Here is an 18,062-nt window from a genome sequence, read left to right on the forward strand (position 1 = left end):
CTACTACATAACATTTTAAATGCAGGATACAACTTGTACTTGTATCAAAGTATTTCTGTACTGTGGACTTGATATTTATTTTCTAAAGTAAATAAAATATGAGTACTTCTTTACAGCACTGTGATCATTACTGGACAGCTGTGGTGTGGTATCCGTGCACGCGGTCTCTTATTATAGTCTGACGTCACATCAACGGCTAGCCGGAAGGCTGACGTCTACAAGCTTCATTTGCATATATGGTGAATGCAGCTTTTCGAAACACGTCGACTCAATTAACTAACCGAAAAAAAAAACGGTAGACATGTAGACAACTTCCTCAAAATAATACACAGATGTAGACAAACAAACAAGTACTTTGGGCTTAGCACTGATTGTCACCCTTTGAGACCCAGGTGGTGTCTCTGAACGCTCCGCCCAGCTGGGAGCGAGAGGACGGTGTCAGATAAAGTGCTTTGGGAAGTCATTCCGCACCGTGTGCTCGTCTGCTGTGTTCAGTTCATGTTCAAGACTTGGGACTATGTTTTTGTATGAGGATTTCACCGCATTTACACGTTCATTTACTCCTTCCCCGTCGCTTTACGGGTAGTGCGCGCGGTACCATCGCGTTCGTTGTTATTAACATCGTGACGGTTGAACTAACGGCTCAGTGATACAGTAGCTTCGGGCTATTTTTGACCTTAAAGTGGAAGTACTTCATGGAAATGCGAGGAATTCCCACCATGTTGTGTGTTTGCTTTCCCGGTTAGCTCGTCTTAACTGTACAGGACTCCACATAGTTACAAAGCAGACTTTATATTAATATATATATTAAAGCTTTTCATTGGACTTTACTATCTTTCACTACTTCAATGAACCATAACGTTCAGAGACAACATGTCATTCACAAGAGAACAATCGGACTGTTTGCTGACTCATCGTTGAGGCTGTAATCATGCTTTAATTCAGGTAAGTGCAATCATGTGGCACATGTATCCGGTCACATATGCCTTGTTATGATTGTGAAATTATGGGAAGACAATTCAATTTACTGGTGTAGGCAATGTTTACTGACTTTATATATATTGTACTAATAAACCCTCAGTCATAACATGCCCTGGAATAAGTTACTGTACCATGAATGAGAATGACCGGGCCTTTATGTATTGAGCATATTCAAAAGTTGCATGTTATATAACAACATATAGCAGCAGTTGTGCACACTGATACCACAATGTAGACGCATTGGAAGATTAATGGAGTGTTTCTGCAGTGCTTCACTGTGTCAGACAGTCTCTTGGCTCTGTAGTTAAAGACTTGAGGGGAGCTCAATCTTGTCTGAGAGACACCATTGAGATGGTTGCTCCTTGTGCACATGTCAGGATTAAAGGGCAGGGGCGTTGTTAGGCCTATTTTAGGGGGGCTGAAGCCCCCCTAAAATGTTCTTCAGCCCCCCCAAATAATTTGGCATTATTGGATAAAAAAAAAAAAGATTTTTTTTTTTTTTTTGGTGATGTCATTAAATTAAACTATTGTTTCTCACATGGACAAGTTATTTATAACTCTAACATGCTACATATGTGCGTGCGTTCTGGTTTGTATGTTTTCTCCCCCTTCAAATTACAATCCAATAGCCTATCATGATACTTAACGATGTAAAGTTGACACTGTCAGGTCCATTCTCCGTCCATTGTGTGCGGTCCCTTTAAGAATTAGGATTTGGGAGTGACGCGGATATGAAAGCTAGTTTATCCGTCTTTCCTTTACAAGCAGGAAAATTATTTCTCTCTTTATTTGAGAAAAGGTACATATTTGTGTTGTCAAATTTCACTATGACCCTGAAATTGTGTCTCTTGTGTTATCATATACTGAATGCAAGCAAATCTACAGAGCAAAATCACCCTCTTTCTGATTGAACCAATCTATGAACTGTCTGAAACAATGAATATCCAAAAAAAATTGCCGGGCGCTACGCGCGCAAACATGCCACTCCCCTTGGGGCTAAGCCCCCCCTTTCCTTGAATCCTAGAAACGCCCCTGTTAAAGGGTAACTCAAGATGCAAGCTTTCACTCTCCACTCAGACAGGAGTTGGAATTTAACCAGGGGTTTTATACCACGCAGCAGTGCAGCCTCACATATTCATATTTTTATACCACAACTGAAGTTGCTGTCAGTCAAGTCTCATAACTATGCGTGTGTGTGTGTGTGTGTACCGTTTTAGGCTGTGATCTATTACAGCCCAGACGGTGCAAAGCGCCAATGTGCCAATGTGCCATCAATGTGCCATCACAAATTAGGATAAGGCATGACTGATTGCCCTTAGTGTAAGTGAGATGGACGTCCCTGGTGTTTTGGGTGGGGTGTTCAAACACACGCAGAATCCATGTGTGTGTTCCTCAGGCACCTGTTGGCGTATAGGTCCTGTAGCGCCACCTTGGCTGAGGGTGTGTTTACAATCTGATTTCCCCCCCCCCCCCAACAACAGCTGAATGTCTCCACTATGTGGACCCCCCCAAATTGCAGTTCAATATGTGAGGGTTTTTCCCAGACTGTGTCTGTTGTCTGCCTCTGTGCCCTAAACCTCTACTGACTAGTGTGAAGATACACATCATGAAGAAGAAAGAAGAAACCATTTTTATTGTCATATACACATACACGAAATTTGACCTCTGCATTTGACCCATCCCTGTATATAGGGAGCAGTGGGCTGCCAATGACAGGCGCCCGGGGAGCCGGGGGTTCAGTGTCTTGCTCAGGGACACTACGACACGTGACACGTCCCAGTCGAGGATCGAACCGTTGACCCTGCGGTTACCAGACAACCCTCTTAACCCAGTGAGCAACGGTCACCCCCTAATCATGCCCATTACCCTGTGCATAGTACTCATTCCTGAGACACTGTAATATGACTTTGAGGGCCAACAGATAAGATGTCAAAGTGTGTGCTCGCATGATGCTAAAATTGGCGACTTACAACACAGAAAAGTGTGGAGTAATTTGTCTGGCAATGCCAGAAATCACAGACTCGGGGAGTGTAGATCAAGGTGAGTGATACACAACCTTTTTCAAACTGTCAGACATGAGCTTTCTGCATCCTTTACACACTGGGTGTTGTATTTACTGTGAGTTGTGGTTTCTTTCTTCTCTCATTTATTGTAAGATGAGGGATCTAGCTGAGATTGGGGCACTCAAATTAATGCAGTGTGCTTCTAGTTTTGTGTGTTGTGGTGTACTTGATTTTTACTTTGACTTTTCTCTGATCCTCCTTGCCCGCTGCTCTGTCTGTGGCCTATCATTGGAGCTATACTTAGCCACGCTTATGAGTCGGTAAGACCACAGATGTTTAAGGGCTTGGAATAGCTCAATGTGTAGCAGAGTGTAGACATCGGGTCTCAGATGCACTGACGGGGTCCGAAATAATTGACAGGAGCTTGGGGGCAGAAAAGTCCCTCAAAGATCAGGAAATGCCATTTGAATAACAATTAAAAAAGACTTCTCTATACATCTACAATCTCCTTATTTGCATTGTGATAACGGCACATTGGTTAACTGCTCTATTATATCTGTTTGCAGCCCTATTGCAGTAGATGGAATGGGTTGAGTGTGTTTCACTGTGTGCGAGTCCCTCAGTTCTCTTGCTCCAACTAGTGTGTTTACACAGGAGTCGTGGTGAACACAATGCAGGTATGTGGCAGCAGATGTGTGTCATTATTGGCTCGATGACGACATGTATTGTTCAGACACAATGAGCAGTTGCTAAAAACAATCTAGCTGTACCTACACATGTCGTAAACACTTAAATACAACACTTTTGATAAGATCAGGGGCTCATTCATGACAGTTCTGTCGGGGGGGGGGGATTTAGCTTTGTCCTTATAGTGACCTACTGTCATGTTCTATTTTCATAATAATAATGTGCATCATTGTAAGCTTCTATACCCATGGTGCACCCACACAGGTGTATTTACCTGGCCTGATTACACCTTGTGTGTGGGCGTGTACGCTGACTGTGCATTGTTGACGTTGTCCAACTTCCGTCTCCGCCTAATAATATAGCTTTAAATGAGTGTGCATGGCCTTCAAGTAGGAATTAATCAGATAAAAAAAATGACATTTTGTATGTACATTTATCAGATAAATTGAAGCACATGAGTCACATTCATTTCCTGTCATTGTCGTCGTTATTTTTCAATTGACGGTACTTCATAAGAACTGTTTCCTGTACTGAGCGCAGATTCAGAAGCATGGTATTTTCAGCACGTGTTCCCACGTGACCGATAAAAGAAGTATGTGTCCCTGCTTCATCCAGTTGCTCCGTGTCTTATTAGGTCATGAGGGGTGCTCTCCTTAAAACCTTTACGTCTCATTCAATAATCCTTTAAGGCGTTGAGTCATGTGACATATAGAGTCTTTATGTGCTCGGGATAAAGCCGTTGGTGTGTGGGAGACAGAGAGGGTAAAAGTTTACTTTTACTTGCACAGACGTGACGTTTATATTCAAATACTGTGTTTGCATGGCGGGCTCAAACTGCAGCATTTATCGTCACCGTGTAATGGACGTCACTGCGCACAATAGCCTTTCTGTGCTCAAAGCGATTCGCACAGCGGGGTTTATCTGGCCTCAACCGCCACCAATGAGTATTCAGCCAGTTTACCCCAGGGGAGTAGAAAGGTTACTCTATTGTATCAGACGCTCTTTTAGATGGGTTCCCTTCTAGTTTCATCAGTTGACTTTATAGCTCTAATCCCTGTGAGAAACGGGACACAAAGGTATGGCGTTTGATGGATGTTAACCCCGAACTGTGGCCTTATTTGATACGAGGAGGCCGTGTTCTCCCCCGGCCTCATGTGAGACTGTTTGCTAGTTGCTGCAGAAGCATGTGCTGCCGAAGAGGATAATTGAGAGATGGGGTGAACAGGAAGGAGGCACAGGAAAAGAGGGAAGTTGGGCAGAGAGGAAGTAGCAGTGCATTGTCCATTCACAGAGGATAAATCCACCGGGAACACCATCTATTTAACGCTTAGAATTTAGGCTGTGTTTCATATTCAGGGCCTTACCAAAGCCTCGTCTCTCACCTCTCATGACAGGCCTGTGTTTCGCAGTGTAACAGAAGGTATATGAGCCGGAGATGATTCAGATGAACTCGCATGTCGGTGTGAAGAAAAGCCGTTGATTCAGCAGAAGGTTATGTGATGTCATTGTTCTGGTATCAAAGAAAACTTTGGGGGAAGGCAGGCGGTTGCTGAACTGGCTGTAACTCTACGTGTGTGTGTGTGTGTTCATGAATCATGTGAGAAAACATGCTTCTAAAGGCTTTATCCTTCACTTAAGGGGCTCTAATCCGATGCATGTGCCTTTTACTTCTTATGTTCTAAAAGCATGAAACTTCAGTTAAACGTGATATTGTGCTTCGTATAAATGTTGTCAAGTTCTCAGCATAGCTTTGAGGCAGACTATTTATTTAAATGTTATACCATGCCAACAGTGTAACTTAATAACAGATCATAGAATATGCTTTCACAACAGCGTGACTTACTCCCTAGTTGCTGCCAATATACATTTCAATAGATATTTTTCATAGATGATTTCGGCTTATCAGGGAATGTTTATCGGATCGCACACATCCGCTCACCTGCACTGACGGGGTAACGCTCCTTGACGGTCACGTTACATGCACTCGATTCTTTGTTGACGAGATTAGTGCCGATATTCCCCACAGGATATTTTGAGTCAAAACCGAGGCTGTACGCATGATTATAAAAAAAAAGAGATCTAATTTGTAATTTAATCTTGATTGTTTGGACTGCAGCTCGGGATTGCTTTAATAATTGATTTTTGACATTTTGCACTTCAGACGGGCTATTATATAAACAGCTTGTATTAATTGATTTGATGCGATAGAAATAAAACGACTACAGATGATCGACAGGGAAAACACCTTTTGATAGTTTTAATGGTTTTACAAGTATCGGAGTAAACGATCATTTTAATTTACATTCATTCAATTGATTCTGCACTGCTGATCCCACTGAGAACCAACACTCCACTTTGAGGGTCTGTGCAGCTCTCGGCCACTTTCAACGTACCTGTGTGGTTTGCTGGACCTCTAAACCAGTACAGATTCACATAAGAACTCATAAACCCAGCGCATGAGCTCAATAATAACCATTCTTTGCTATCATGTCCAGCTGAGAGTTGTTTACTTGTATATAAAGTGAACTTCTCTGCTCACCTGACATAACTCCAAACTATTGCGAGGCAATGGCTACAAAAAGATAACAGTTAATGCCATCAGAAAAGCTGGCCTCGGGCTGCTGTCTGCCCGGCCTTCGGCTATCATCTACACAGACGACTGTAATGACCTCACTGACGGTGATTGACACCTGCGCTGTAGCCCTTGTGGCCAATCAGAAGGTGAGAATTAAACGCCCTGCAGTCCTCTCAAAGTGAGGTTCAGGTGAAGGCCGAGGAGAGAACAGATACTCTCCCGTCTGTCCGATCAGGGCGTACATTTTTAAAGTGAACGATGAAGCAGAGAGAGGAGTGGTGTGAGGAGAAACGTGATTATGGTGATTGGTGCGTGGACATCAGGGTGGCTCAAACGGGGAAGATAATTAGATTCTGCCAAGTCCTGCCATGACTTCTACTGCTCAGCATCACACCTCAGAGAGAGGGCAGGAGTGTTATTATTATGGATGAGGACGGTTCGTGTCACATGTATGACTCATTTTGGTTCAGACTTTCTCTGTCACTATCTTGGTTCTGTGCGTGCATCCTAAATGAATGCAGCACCACACAAAAATATCTCTCTCCTCCTTATCATTTAGTAGGAAAATTAAATGCATTTTATATTCAACAGCTGTCTTTGAAGCGTGTTAATGGAAGCCGAACCTGAAGCAATTTAAAAGCTGAAGTGTTCCTTTGACTTTATTGCTGCTGGTGTGGGTTGCATCAGACTCCCTGCTGGGATTTATCAGGGCGTGTACCGACAAACGGGAGATATGGAGGAGCCGGCAGTGCTCGTATTGTTTTACGACTGGCACTCAGCAGAAAACGGTTGACTGACTGGAACCAGTATGCTGTCGACCATGAAATGAGTCGGAGGAAATTGAACTCTCATTGAATCTTTATGAGAACCACAACAAACTCCTCTTAGCTGGAGTGACTTTTCATGTGCAGCTGAGGGCCCAGGCAGGGTCTGTTTCCCTATATTATCCCCTCTGGTGATCCTCTGGTGATTACGGGGGCTGCAGCATGCACACTGGAAATTGCTACTTTGGCTTGTTGGTAAAAATGTCTTGAGCTGGGAGGATTACGTGGCTTTAGTCTGTAGACTTTGTACCATATTGTGGATAGTTGATCAGCCTCTTTCCCTGCTGCAGATAATCTCATTTGTACTGGAAATGGGTCTCTGTAATGTGTTTCTTCTCTTCTTTTTAGTGTATTTTCCCCCAAAACATGATTTCTCCTCACCCACTTGCAGCACACTAGGTGTGGCTCCTAAAAGATGCCCTATCAAATATTAAACGCACCCATAAAGGCTCTGTTCTCTCCACACACACACACACACACACACATGCAGGGAGAGAGCCAAGCAGCAGACAGATCGACCTCTGAAGAGTGTCTTCCTGCTGCTGTGCTCTTTCTTTTGGGTGCTACATTACTTTCAGGTTAGATGTTTCAGAGTGACATGGCAGGGCGTAGCTCTGACTCCGGGATGAAGATGATCGGACTAGTCAACACAAGTTCACTGGGTTAAGGTAATCTTTTGTAATCTACTTTTCTGTGGTGCATTATGAGCAATCGTGTCTGTGTGTTATTTCCAACATGCAATGAGTACACACTGTAGTTGTTCATGTAGCACGTTGCCACACCTTCTCTGTCTTTCTTCACTTCTCTCTACTCTCTCTCAACAACACTCTGGTGGTCTGTGCCATTTGATCTACCACAGTTAGCGTACAGCATTACCAAACCCTCTATACCGTCTCATTGGATTAGCATCACGTAGCATCCGTGCAGCCCAGACTATTGCTTTCACTCAATACACATTAGCCTAGCGTCAGTGTTGCTTTCATCCCTGTCTCATTCTATTAGCCTGCTCTAATGGCACTCTGTTAATCTCTTCAGGGGCAGAGCTGTGGCCCAGTACCGCTCAGACCAGATGACGGGCCCGGTTATTACTCCACCGGGACACTGGACTCCGTCAATATATGGAAATGAAGCTGCACTTTGGTTTAGATTCAGTAGGAGGTGAGAAAGTCATTTGGGCTTCATTTGATTGTCGGGTTGTATTTTTAAAGCCTTCATCCATTCTCAGAGCAGAGACTTTGAATTAGATATCATCCGGTCTACATATTTTCTTTAAAATAAATGGATCTGTACTGTTGGTTAAAACAAGCCTTTGGCTTTGTTGGGAGTCTCCACAGAGGAGAAGGACACGGCTCTTATAACCACAGTGGTTATGTGTGCGTCTGGGTGGTCCTTTATCTTGTGTAAGTGTGGAGCCAGCTGGATGACAAACTAGGCTCTTCAGACAGGGCTTATATAACATTTGATCCATATAATTGATTGGTTTGTTGCTATGAAAGACAGATTTACCACAAGATGGACAGAAAGATATATATAGAGAGAGAGATGGAGGTAAGGAGGAGTTGCAAGTTGCAGCTGCCTTCAACATCGTACTATTTATGAAACCGTGCCACGAGAGAGTCTACATCTTCTCTCGCTCACTACAGCCATCCGTCATGTGCTTCACTCTTCATTATGGAGGTGAATCACAGTCCATGATGGTTTGAATTGCTCAGATATAGTGATTTTAGTTTAATAGTTTGTTTGTTTTTTTCAAAGGAGAAAGCGCTCTTCTTGTTAAGTCTTGCTGAAGCTACTTTTTGTTTGGATTTTCAGCCTCTGCAGTTACAAACACTGCTGTTGTATTTAGGAAGCTATTCTGAACATTTAACTATAATTTACCACTCTACACAGGAAATATGATAACAGCTAGGAACAAGGACAGCAAAGCTGGGCAAATATATACTGTATATATATTTAATGCTTTAAAAAGTATTTGGCACTAATGTATACTAGGGGTGTAGCAGTCAGTACACAGAAGTCACGGTACGCTTCACACCCATGTTTATATACAGCTTTGATTTCAGTTTCTGATATTGTTTGTTTTCTTTTGAAATTGCTTTTTTTACATCTGGCATCCCTCACTCTGGATCCTTCTCTGGGGTTTCCACAGTCTCAATAAAGTCAAATAAAAATCCTCCCCTTCTCAATCTTTCAAAATTGAATGAAGGAGAGTTAAGAGAGAAAAGGTGGATGAAGCCTGACGTTCTGCTGTCAGAGACATTGTAGTGGGAGAGAACTGTGAGCATTGGGAGATGGGGTCAGACAGCATAATAGAGGGTTTACTGTGTGTAGTAGAGCACATTCATTCATGACCCAATAGATCGTAGCCCTCGGCCCGTCACATCCTATCTGCATCCATCCTGTTACTCTGGAAGAATGCATCTTTGTAGTGTGTGTGTGTGTGTGTGTGTGTGTGTGCAGTTCAAAAGTGAAAGCTTTGCCAGAGGAGTAATAAACGTCCGTATTCTTGCACAATCCAATTGTTCAGCCTTTCCTGCGTCTCTGCCAGGTGCGTTCTGTCTGGCTGTCCTCTGAGTCGGAAATGAAGTAAGGCCAAATAGCCTCACTGGCAGACAGACGGGAAGCTCCCATTCCCCGTCTGCAGAGAGTAAGAAAAGATGTCATCTCACCTTCCTGCGGGGGATCACTGCTGAGATGCTAATATGCAGGTCTAGCAGGAGATCTCTCTGTGGGAGAAGCCTGAGGTTTTGTCTCACCGTCTCTTCACGTCTAACTCTATTTAAGAGTATCTGTCTGCATCTCTGTGCATTCCATTGTGTGTATTGTTCGTCTCCCTTGACGGGGAGTGAAACCGCGGCGAAGCCGTACAAGCACCGGGTGATATTGGATGTTGATCTCGGTCCTTCATCAGTTCTAGGAAACAGACGCAATCTATAAAACATTGAGGTTTTGGGGAATCGAGATACAACTGCAATGAAGAATACAAACAAGAAAACAAAGATAAACTTCATTGTTATATCTGTAGATTTCAATGTTGAATCGGGTTAAAATGAATCAACAGCTCTTAGGCTTGTTCGACTGTCTCTCATTGCAGTGTACATCATTTGTTTTAACTGGAACGTTATGTTTTCACGATATACAGAGGTATGATTACAACCCTTACTTCAGTCGGGCTGTGTCTCTGTTGTCTTTACATTATTTATCTTTTTACACTGTTAAGATTTCATGTTTTCTTTCGTATGCAGTGCAGAGGCACGTTCTTTGGTTGATAAGGGTTTAGTGCAAACCATTTGCTAGTTAGTGAAGCTCTGGTCTATTTATTTACAGTTCTATACTCTGGGGGGGAGGGGGCTGGCCTACAGATATGAGCGTTTGACAGATGGCCTGCACGGTTTACTGCTCTACCTCTGAATGTGTGTCAGTCATTAGAACGCTGTTGTTTATGTGTGGTCCTCTGGAGCTGACCTGTGTCTTTGTCCCAGTATAAGGGATCAGGGCCGGGCATTAACCATAGTGTGTCTCTAGCACCGAGTAATAGAACCAAGATATTTTCAAGACACATTTACTGATTTTAAAATAATAATTTCTTAAAAGTGTTTACTTAGTGCTTGCACTGATGAATGTACGTGGCACTTTTTTTTACAACAAAACGTATATATAACAAGAATTGAAGCTGTGGATTTCTGGTGACTTGCACCAGCACTGCAGACAGCCGTATGATGAGTGATATGACCCAGATGAATAAACGTTGGCAGTGTGTGGATCTGCCACGCTGGACGTGAATGAAAGTTGAGAGGTTGTGGGTTCATTCACAGTAGCAAAAAAAATCAACCTCTAATCGAATTAAACATTCGATTAGGGGTTAAACACACACATAGACGCATACAATCCCCCCCCCCCGGGGCAGAGAGGCTTTGGTTGCCCTGCCTGCACATGCTGACCTGATTTTGTGTGTAACTGTGTGTTTTTAGTGCTCGTGCCCATGTGTGTCTATGCAATGGATTAGGATGGTGGCATAGCCAGACTTCTATGGCAGTGGCGACTGTGTCTCTTTTGATTGTAGACGCGTGTGTCTGCGCATGGGAATGTGGGGCAGCGTGGAGTTTTTTTTTTCCCCGATTAGGAGACCCACATTGTAACACAACACCCCTCCCCCACCCCTTCAAAATTGAAGTATCTGCCTTTTTCGTCTTTGTGCCAGTTTGCCAAAGGATTCACTCACATGTGAGAAATTGCTCGATCTACTATGGACGAGCAACACAGCAGGCATTTCTTAAAAGTTAATTGGTGAATATTAACAAAGTTTGATCCAACACTCATTTATTTTCTACCGGGGTGAAAAAGTCTACAGATACTTTTTTAGTAACTGCTTCGCTCCCTCATGCAGATGGATCACTTTCTTCTAACCGCACCAGCCATCTGGATCTCACTAACTTTCCTATTCATAATCTTCCAGCACTAGCCAGATGGATGTAACACGCAGGTGCACCACAAACACATGTACACTTGTCACATGGCTGATTTGGAATTGAATGATTTTATAACAGGAAGCGGCCCCGTGTTCTCCCTCTATTGGCTTTACATGCTGTACGTCCTCCATTCACTATTCATAGTGCTGGCCAGCTTCCCAGCGCTGGTTTTTCTCCCTGTCCTCCAGGCCTTGTCTGTTTGCCCGTTGTTTTGTTGGCCAGGCGTGTTGGCGCCATATCCTGCGCCAGCTACAGGTCATGTGTAAAACTCTTCCTTTTATTTACCCTCAAGTTTTAGGAGATTTTATGTAACGATTACATTATTTCAAACGAATCACAACAAGCACACTCTTCAGTTTCCTGCACTGGATTTAGTTTCATACAGTTTTGCCGTCTACTTTGAAAATAGTCAAGTACTTAGAACATTGTTTAAGGAAGAGTTCAGATTCATCATGTGTGATTTAAAATGTGTGGCCGTATACCAGTTGCATGCGATTGAATTGGCCATTGTGTCTCTCACATTACCACGTGGAAGCGTCATGCCAGACTTTCCGGGACAAAGTCTCAAGTCACCCTGTAAGCTTGCCAGATTAATCCCTAATGCTCCTCACAGTCAGCGATCTTTGAAAAGGAGAGAGAGACATGCAGCCACTGCAGGAGGTGGACAGGACGAGCTGTGGTATTATTACTGCTTATCTTTACAGATACATTACAGATCAGGGCATACGTTCACAAGTGTGTCTCTGCGTTTGCTAATGTGTGTTTCAAACTACATTTGAGTTTCTTCTTTCACTCAACCTGAAATGGAACTTTTCACAGTAGTGTTTTTTGTCATCAACAGGACTATGTTAACCAATTAAAGTAAGATATAAAGATGCTTGTCAGTGTGTCCCAAGTCATGGACACTTAAATCTAATCTGTCTGTCTTTTTTTCTATTCTTTCCCCAGTTGAGTGTGATTTCATGTTCCTCCATGCCTTTGTTGGCATCTAATGGAAGAAAAAGCACCCACCAAGTCTGCCATGGTATCTAGACTGCCTAAGTTCGGTGGACGCTCCTCAGCTGGTGGTGCTAGCCCTTTGTCCAATGGTTCCACACAGCCAACCACCCCTACCCAGGATGGTAAGACCACTCCCCCGGCAACACGCCCAAATGGTGTAATCCGTACCTCTCCTTTTTCACTGAAATGGAAGAGAGATGAGGGGACGACCCCCCCGAGCCCCACCACCCCAGCCAGCCCTGGAGATGGAGTTGAAGACGAGGCTCAGACACAGCTTCCCTCATTGGCAAAGGAGGTAAAGAACGGCTCTCTGGCGACACCCAAGATGCGGAGGTCAGGTGCTTTGATGTTGGCCGTCTCCAGTCCCAAAGCCATCCCTAAGCAATCCTTGAAGATGAGTCCCAAAGTAGGGACCAAGCTAGGCCAAAGCCCACTGAACGGCGGTCCTAAAAAGGGCCATAATGGCTCCAGCGTTCCTGCTCGAGCAGCGTCGGAGTCCCGCCTTGCGCGACCAATGTTTGACTCCAGCTCTCCCCGCAGTACCTCTCAAGACAGCCTGTCCCAGTCCAGTGACAGCCTGAAGACCTTGGCCCAGGACAACATGGTGCGGTCGAACAGCTTCACTCACTTTAAGCAGATTCCCTCGCCCAGCAGCCAGCCCATGATACGGTCCTTCTCCTTTAACCGGGCTGTGGAGCTAGCCAAGCCTCTGGCAAACACTCAGCTCCGGCCTCCTCGAAGTAGTTACCTCAAACCCCCTCAGCTGAGCAATGGTAGGGTGAGTTTAGGACTCGGAGGCCTGCATGGAAGCCTTGGAGGTTCAGGAGGTCTTGGTGGAGGACTTCAGTACAGTAGACCTCCTTCAGCTGCCTCCTCTCTGCCCACCCTCTCGATCCCCCCATCACCCAACACTCCCAGCGCTTTGAGGAAGCCACTGCTCCCCAGTTGTGTCCTGAACAAATCACTGGGCGGCAGTGGGGGGGCTTTGGGTTTCAGGCTGGCTCGATCTGGGCTGCAAAATAATCTTTTTCCAGGAAGGGTCAAGGGGGATATCAGACCTTCAGCTGCCCCTGAATGTGCAGGGCTATTAGCGATAGCAATAGACATTGAGCGGACTGGTGAGGCTGACAAAGCAGACTCCCAGAGTGACAGTGATGGAAGCTCTGGAACAGGAAAAGGAGGAGGAAGTGGTGGTCTTAGGAAGAGCTCTGGCCAGACAGCAGGCGAGACTCTGGAGGACATGTCCTTATCTTCGGCCTCATCTCTAGACCGAGGCGACACCAGTGAAGAGTTTCTCGATGACTTTGACTGTGTGGGCGATGTGTTCAGTGATGTGGACCTGCCTGACAACAGAAGAACTTGCAGCACTACTCAAACCCGCTTGCACAGCTTTCTCAATGAGACCCTTGACTGGGACTCTATGGATCTGGCAGGTAAAAAAAAAATGATTTAAAAGGAAATTCTAGTCAAAATGTGTGTTACATTTGTGTCAGTTGTTCAGGACAGCTTTTGTATGTCTTCTGCAGGGCATAAAGAAGAAAGCCCGATGCAGGACTCCCAGGGACCACTGGTGTTGTCTTCAGAGCAGAGTGATGTCCTTCAGGCTTCGCCTGTGGAGCTGTCTACCTCCAACAGCTCTGGTGGAACCTACATGTGGGATGAAGATGGTCTTGAGCCCATCGGGGGGCCTGGGACACATCCATGTGACAGCTTTGATGATTCAGAGCTCAACAGCATGGTGAGTCCTAGATTCCAACTTTCATTGAATTGTGACATAAATGTGTACAAAAAAAGCATAACCTTTGTTAATTTGGCCGTCCTAATATCCGGTCTTTCTTGAAACTATTTCGCCACTGGTTCCACTTCTTGCCACTGCCTTGACTAATTAACGTGAGGTGTTGAAATCAACTATATCTCAATTGTTATTATTAAACTGATAAGAAAGTGAGCACTATTGTTGTAACGTCTGCCAACAAGCTCCCCGTGCTCTCCACTCTTTCTTGCTTAATGCCAACTGGTAGATTGCTCTGTAGCATATTTCACCAAGGAAGAGGGATGGAGAGCATCCAAAACCGTTTAGCGAAGATAAGGTTACAAAAGCTAAAAACTTGAGAAATTGATTGCTAGTTGGCAAAGACTTGTTCTTTGGCAAAGACTAGCTCTTGTTTGGCTTTCTGTTGTTGCATTGCCTTGTATCACTATTATACTATTACATATGAACTTTAGGTATTTTTATCCGTAAAGAATATAGATATGCAGTATTATGCAATCGTAAGATCCTTCTCTTTGGTCTGTGATTGGAAAAGTTTTTTAAAGTTGGTCCATCAAAGTGTTTGACGTGCTGTGGACAGTAATGCAGGTCCTGCTTGTTATGTCATTAAGCTCAACTTAGAAGGTTGACTTTGTTCAGCTAATAGACTTAGGGGCCATTGTCAGGCGCACATGTATACTGTCCTTGTAGACCTGCTTACAACTACAGGCCTTTTTTTTTTAGCAGTTTAGCACAAGTAATTCCTCCTTCCTTCTATAATTAGGGATTAAACTGGCAGAACAAAAGACTGAAAAGGAAAGCAAAACTGTCTTGAGGTTTCTGCCGACTCTCGCTGCCGCTTTCATGCCAAGGCCTCTCTCTCTCTCGCTGAGAGGAACGCTGACCTGGCCCCCAACTGCATGTTAATAGCATCGCTGGCCTTCCCTTCGGCGCTCTGTATTCCTGTACCACGGCACCTCATCTCAGGAATGCGTAAAGAGCTTGAAATGAGCAGGATTATAAATGATATAATAAGCTTCATGTGTTTACTGAAAAGGAGGAGAGAGCCGTGTGTGTGTTGTTTAGCAGATTAGTTGAACCGTCATCATGGGGTAGACTTGTTTCGATGTTTTGAAAAGGCAAAGTGTGATAGACATTCCGTAATAGCAGACTGGAGACAATAGCTCAGACCATAGCTTGTGTATTTCATCATCACGTGCTCCACCTAAATCTTCATACTTTACTGTACATTGACACAATATTCTAGCTAACACTCCTCAAATCTTTGCAGGATTACATAAATGGAGGATAATTAAATACAGATTCGGGAATTTGAATCAGTCCTAAAAGAAGCGTTCTTCACATGACTTGACTGCAGGTCAACACCAGATTAGGCTTATTGTACATGATAATATCATGTCATTTTCTTATTGAAATAATTGTGCAAAGAGAGGTTGATTGGAGAGATGTAGAGCCCAAATCCATTGCTGTTTTATTCTCCCACAATGAAACAGCCACAGGGCTACTAGTGTGTTTGACCAGAGGATGTGTGTCTCCTGCGAGTGTAACCGGAGACTGTTGTTGCATCAGTAGCTGCCATCATTCACGCCCCGAGGCCAATGCGGGAAACGAATGACTGCAATTTTGCAGCTTGTCTGAAGCCTTTCTAAATAAAACGTGAAATTACCTTTTTATTAGCTTTACTGAACACATGCAGCGTGGACAGTAACATCTTTAAGTGTACTGATCTCTGGTCAGAGAAGAAGGGAATAGTATTAGTCCTCGCTTTAAGGGAGGGAACGGTTTGATGAGTGAGTGGGCGCTAAAGAGGAAAAAGAGAGTGAAGACTAGAACCTGAAAGAGAAAGGGAGAGATTTACTGTAGTGACTGATTGCTGATCAGCTCTAAAGGGAGCGGGGCGTTTGATATACTTCACTGAGGTATTTGATTAGAGTAAATGAGCCCACTTACTGTAATTAAATGCACTAAGCTCTCTCTGCCCCACCCCTTTTACTCCTTCTTTTCATCCGTTTGAATTACTAACCGTTACTCAGTCCTATACCTTGTTCACTGAATAAATATTCCTGAGTAATGAGCAGAAGAAAAGCATGAATATAGTCAAAAAGCAGTGTCCAAAATGACTTATCCTGCGTTATCTATGGGCATCAAACAATGTATCAATGCGTTTCTTTTGTAGTATTTGAATACAATGTATATAGTTTGCCAGGAAAAGCTACTCCTGCTCTGAATTTGATGCTGCAGAAAAAGAAATGCAGTGTAATTAGGCCCAATTTTAATCTTGTAAAAAGGCAAGGCCATCATGGCTCCAAGCCAAAAGAACAATAAACACTCTTAAGAAAGACTGGAACTGCCGTTTATAGCATTTGTGTAATTAAAACCCTCCCTGTGTTTGTTTGTTTGTTGGTATGAGAGAATGAATTAGATATTCGGCTCCTAGCAGGTTTAGTTTGCTGTGCTGCAGTGGCGCGCTCGGTCCACTTGGAGGCGCTGTGCATCCTTAAGACGACCCGACGTGCGTGTGCGTGCTCATGTTCCTGGTTCGTGTGTCCCAGTATTTTTCTGGCTATATATGGCTCTATCTGCATTCTTATGCCTCTGTGCAGAATATAGGAGTGGGCTACCTGAGCTGATAATAACATTCTCATGATGCACCGTGCAGCTCGGTACAGTACCGGCTTTAAAAACACTGGCATTGTGAAACGCAGGGCCACATCTCAGTGACTGCTGATGTTTCCCAGGCAATTTAAATGGTTGAATTATTTTGAAGTATTCACACAATCATGCATAGGGTGTGGCGGAGGAATAGCTTTCTGGTATTTACATAGGGGTGGACACAATAATAGCAACACCTGTGCAGTGAACTACAATAGCTCTGCAATACATACAACCTCTGTGAAGCCTATGATATTCCATTTCTTTTGAAACTGTGTCTGAAGGTTGTTGTGCTATTGGACGGCTTTATACAGCTAAGCCGTTGTCTCCCCTCTGTATTTGCCTCTCAATTCAAGGCGTTTGCAAATATTAAGATATAAGTTTTAATATGACATAACTAGAATCAACACCTCTACCAGATCTCCATCAACCACATTAACACATTAGCAGTCTCAAACGTTGCATGCATTGCAGGATTATTATATTGTATTGCTCTACATTACCGTCACCAGCTTTCATCTTTACATGACCTCAAACTGTATGGTCACACTTAAACAGATAAGTAACTTTGAGAAGTAGTCAAACTTTTGCTGTAACGTTTCTGTAATTAGAAGCAATACATTTCCCTCTGAGTTACAGCCCAGTATCCCTCCACGCATCATGAAACCTTGCATGTAAACCGCCTGAACGTTTCCCTTTTGCCTTTTATAACTCTGTCAGTTTGTATCCCTTCTGCTCTTGGATAGCCTAATCCTCTAGTTCTCCCTTCACTTCCTCAAAGCCACGGAGCTACCGCTGCCTCTTATCCCTGATATATTTATTTTGCCTCTAATTTTAGTCTTTTTTTTTTTTTTTTTTTGCCAGGTAGAAACAGGTCAATTCATTCGTGTTTAAATTAGTGAGGTACTTAAGCCTTTTGTCTGCAGAGTGCTTAGCCATTTCTGGAATATGCTGCCAGTGAACCGGCTATGCTGTTGCATTAATGAGGCGTAATAGCTGACCTGCTTTTGTTTGTCTTGATTTTATATTGACAGCAGCAGCCCTTTCCAGTTAAACAGTGTCGTTTGTGAACCTGTTTTGAAAGCATTCATTGCTTTCAAT

At 43.7% G+C, this 18,062-nt stretch overlaps 1 protein-coding gene across 1 annotated transcript in view; it reads left to right on the forward strand.

The window, feature by feature from the left end:
* The first annotated feature begins 888 nt into the window (after positions 1-888).
* The window catches only part of ccser2a (coiled-coil serine-rich protein 2a), a 43,012-nt gene continuing 25,838 nt past the window's right edge, over positions 889-18,062 (forward strand). Inside the window, exons 1-3 of the mRNA XM_076075959.1 lie at positions 889-945; positions 12,488-13,971; positions 14,065-14,276. Of these exons, the coding sequence (XP_075932074.1) occupies positions 12,531-13,971; positions 14,065-14,276 (1,653 nt within the window). The 5' untranslated portion in view covers positions 889-945; positions 12,488-12,530. The remainder of the gene's footprint in view (positions 946-12,487; positions 13,972-14,064; positions 14,277-18,062) is intronic.

Source organism: Anarhichas minor, unplaced genomic scaffold (assembly GCF_050575085.1).
Source record: "Anarhichas minor isolate MPS153535 unplaced genomic scaffold, ASM5057508v1 ptg000054l, whole genome shotgun sequence".
Classification (NCBI taxonomy): Eukaryota; Metazoa; Chordata; class Actinopteri; order Perciformes; family Anarhichadidae; genus Anarhichas; species Anarhichas minor.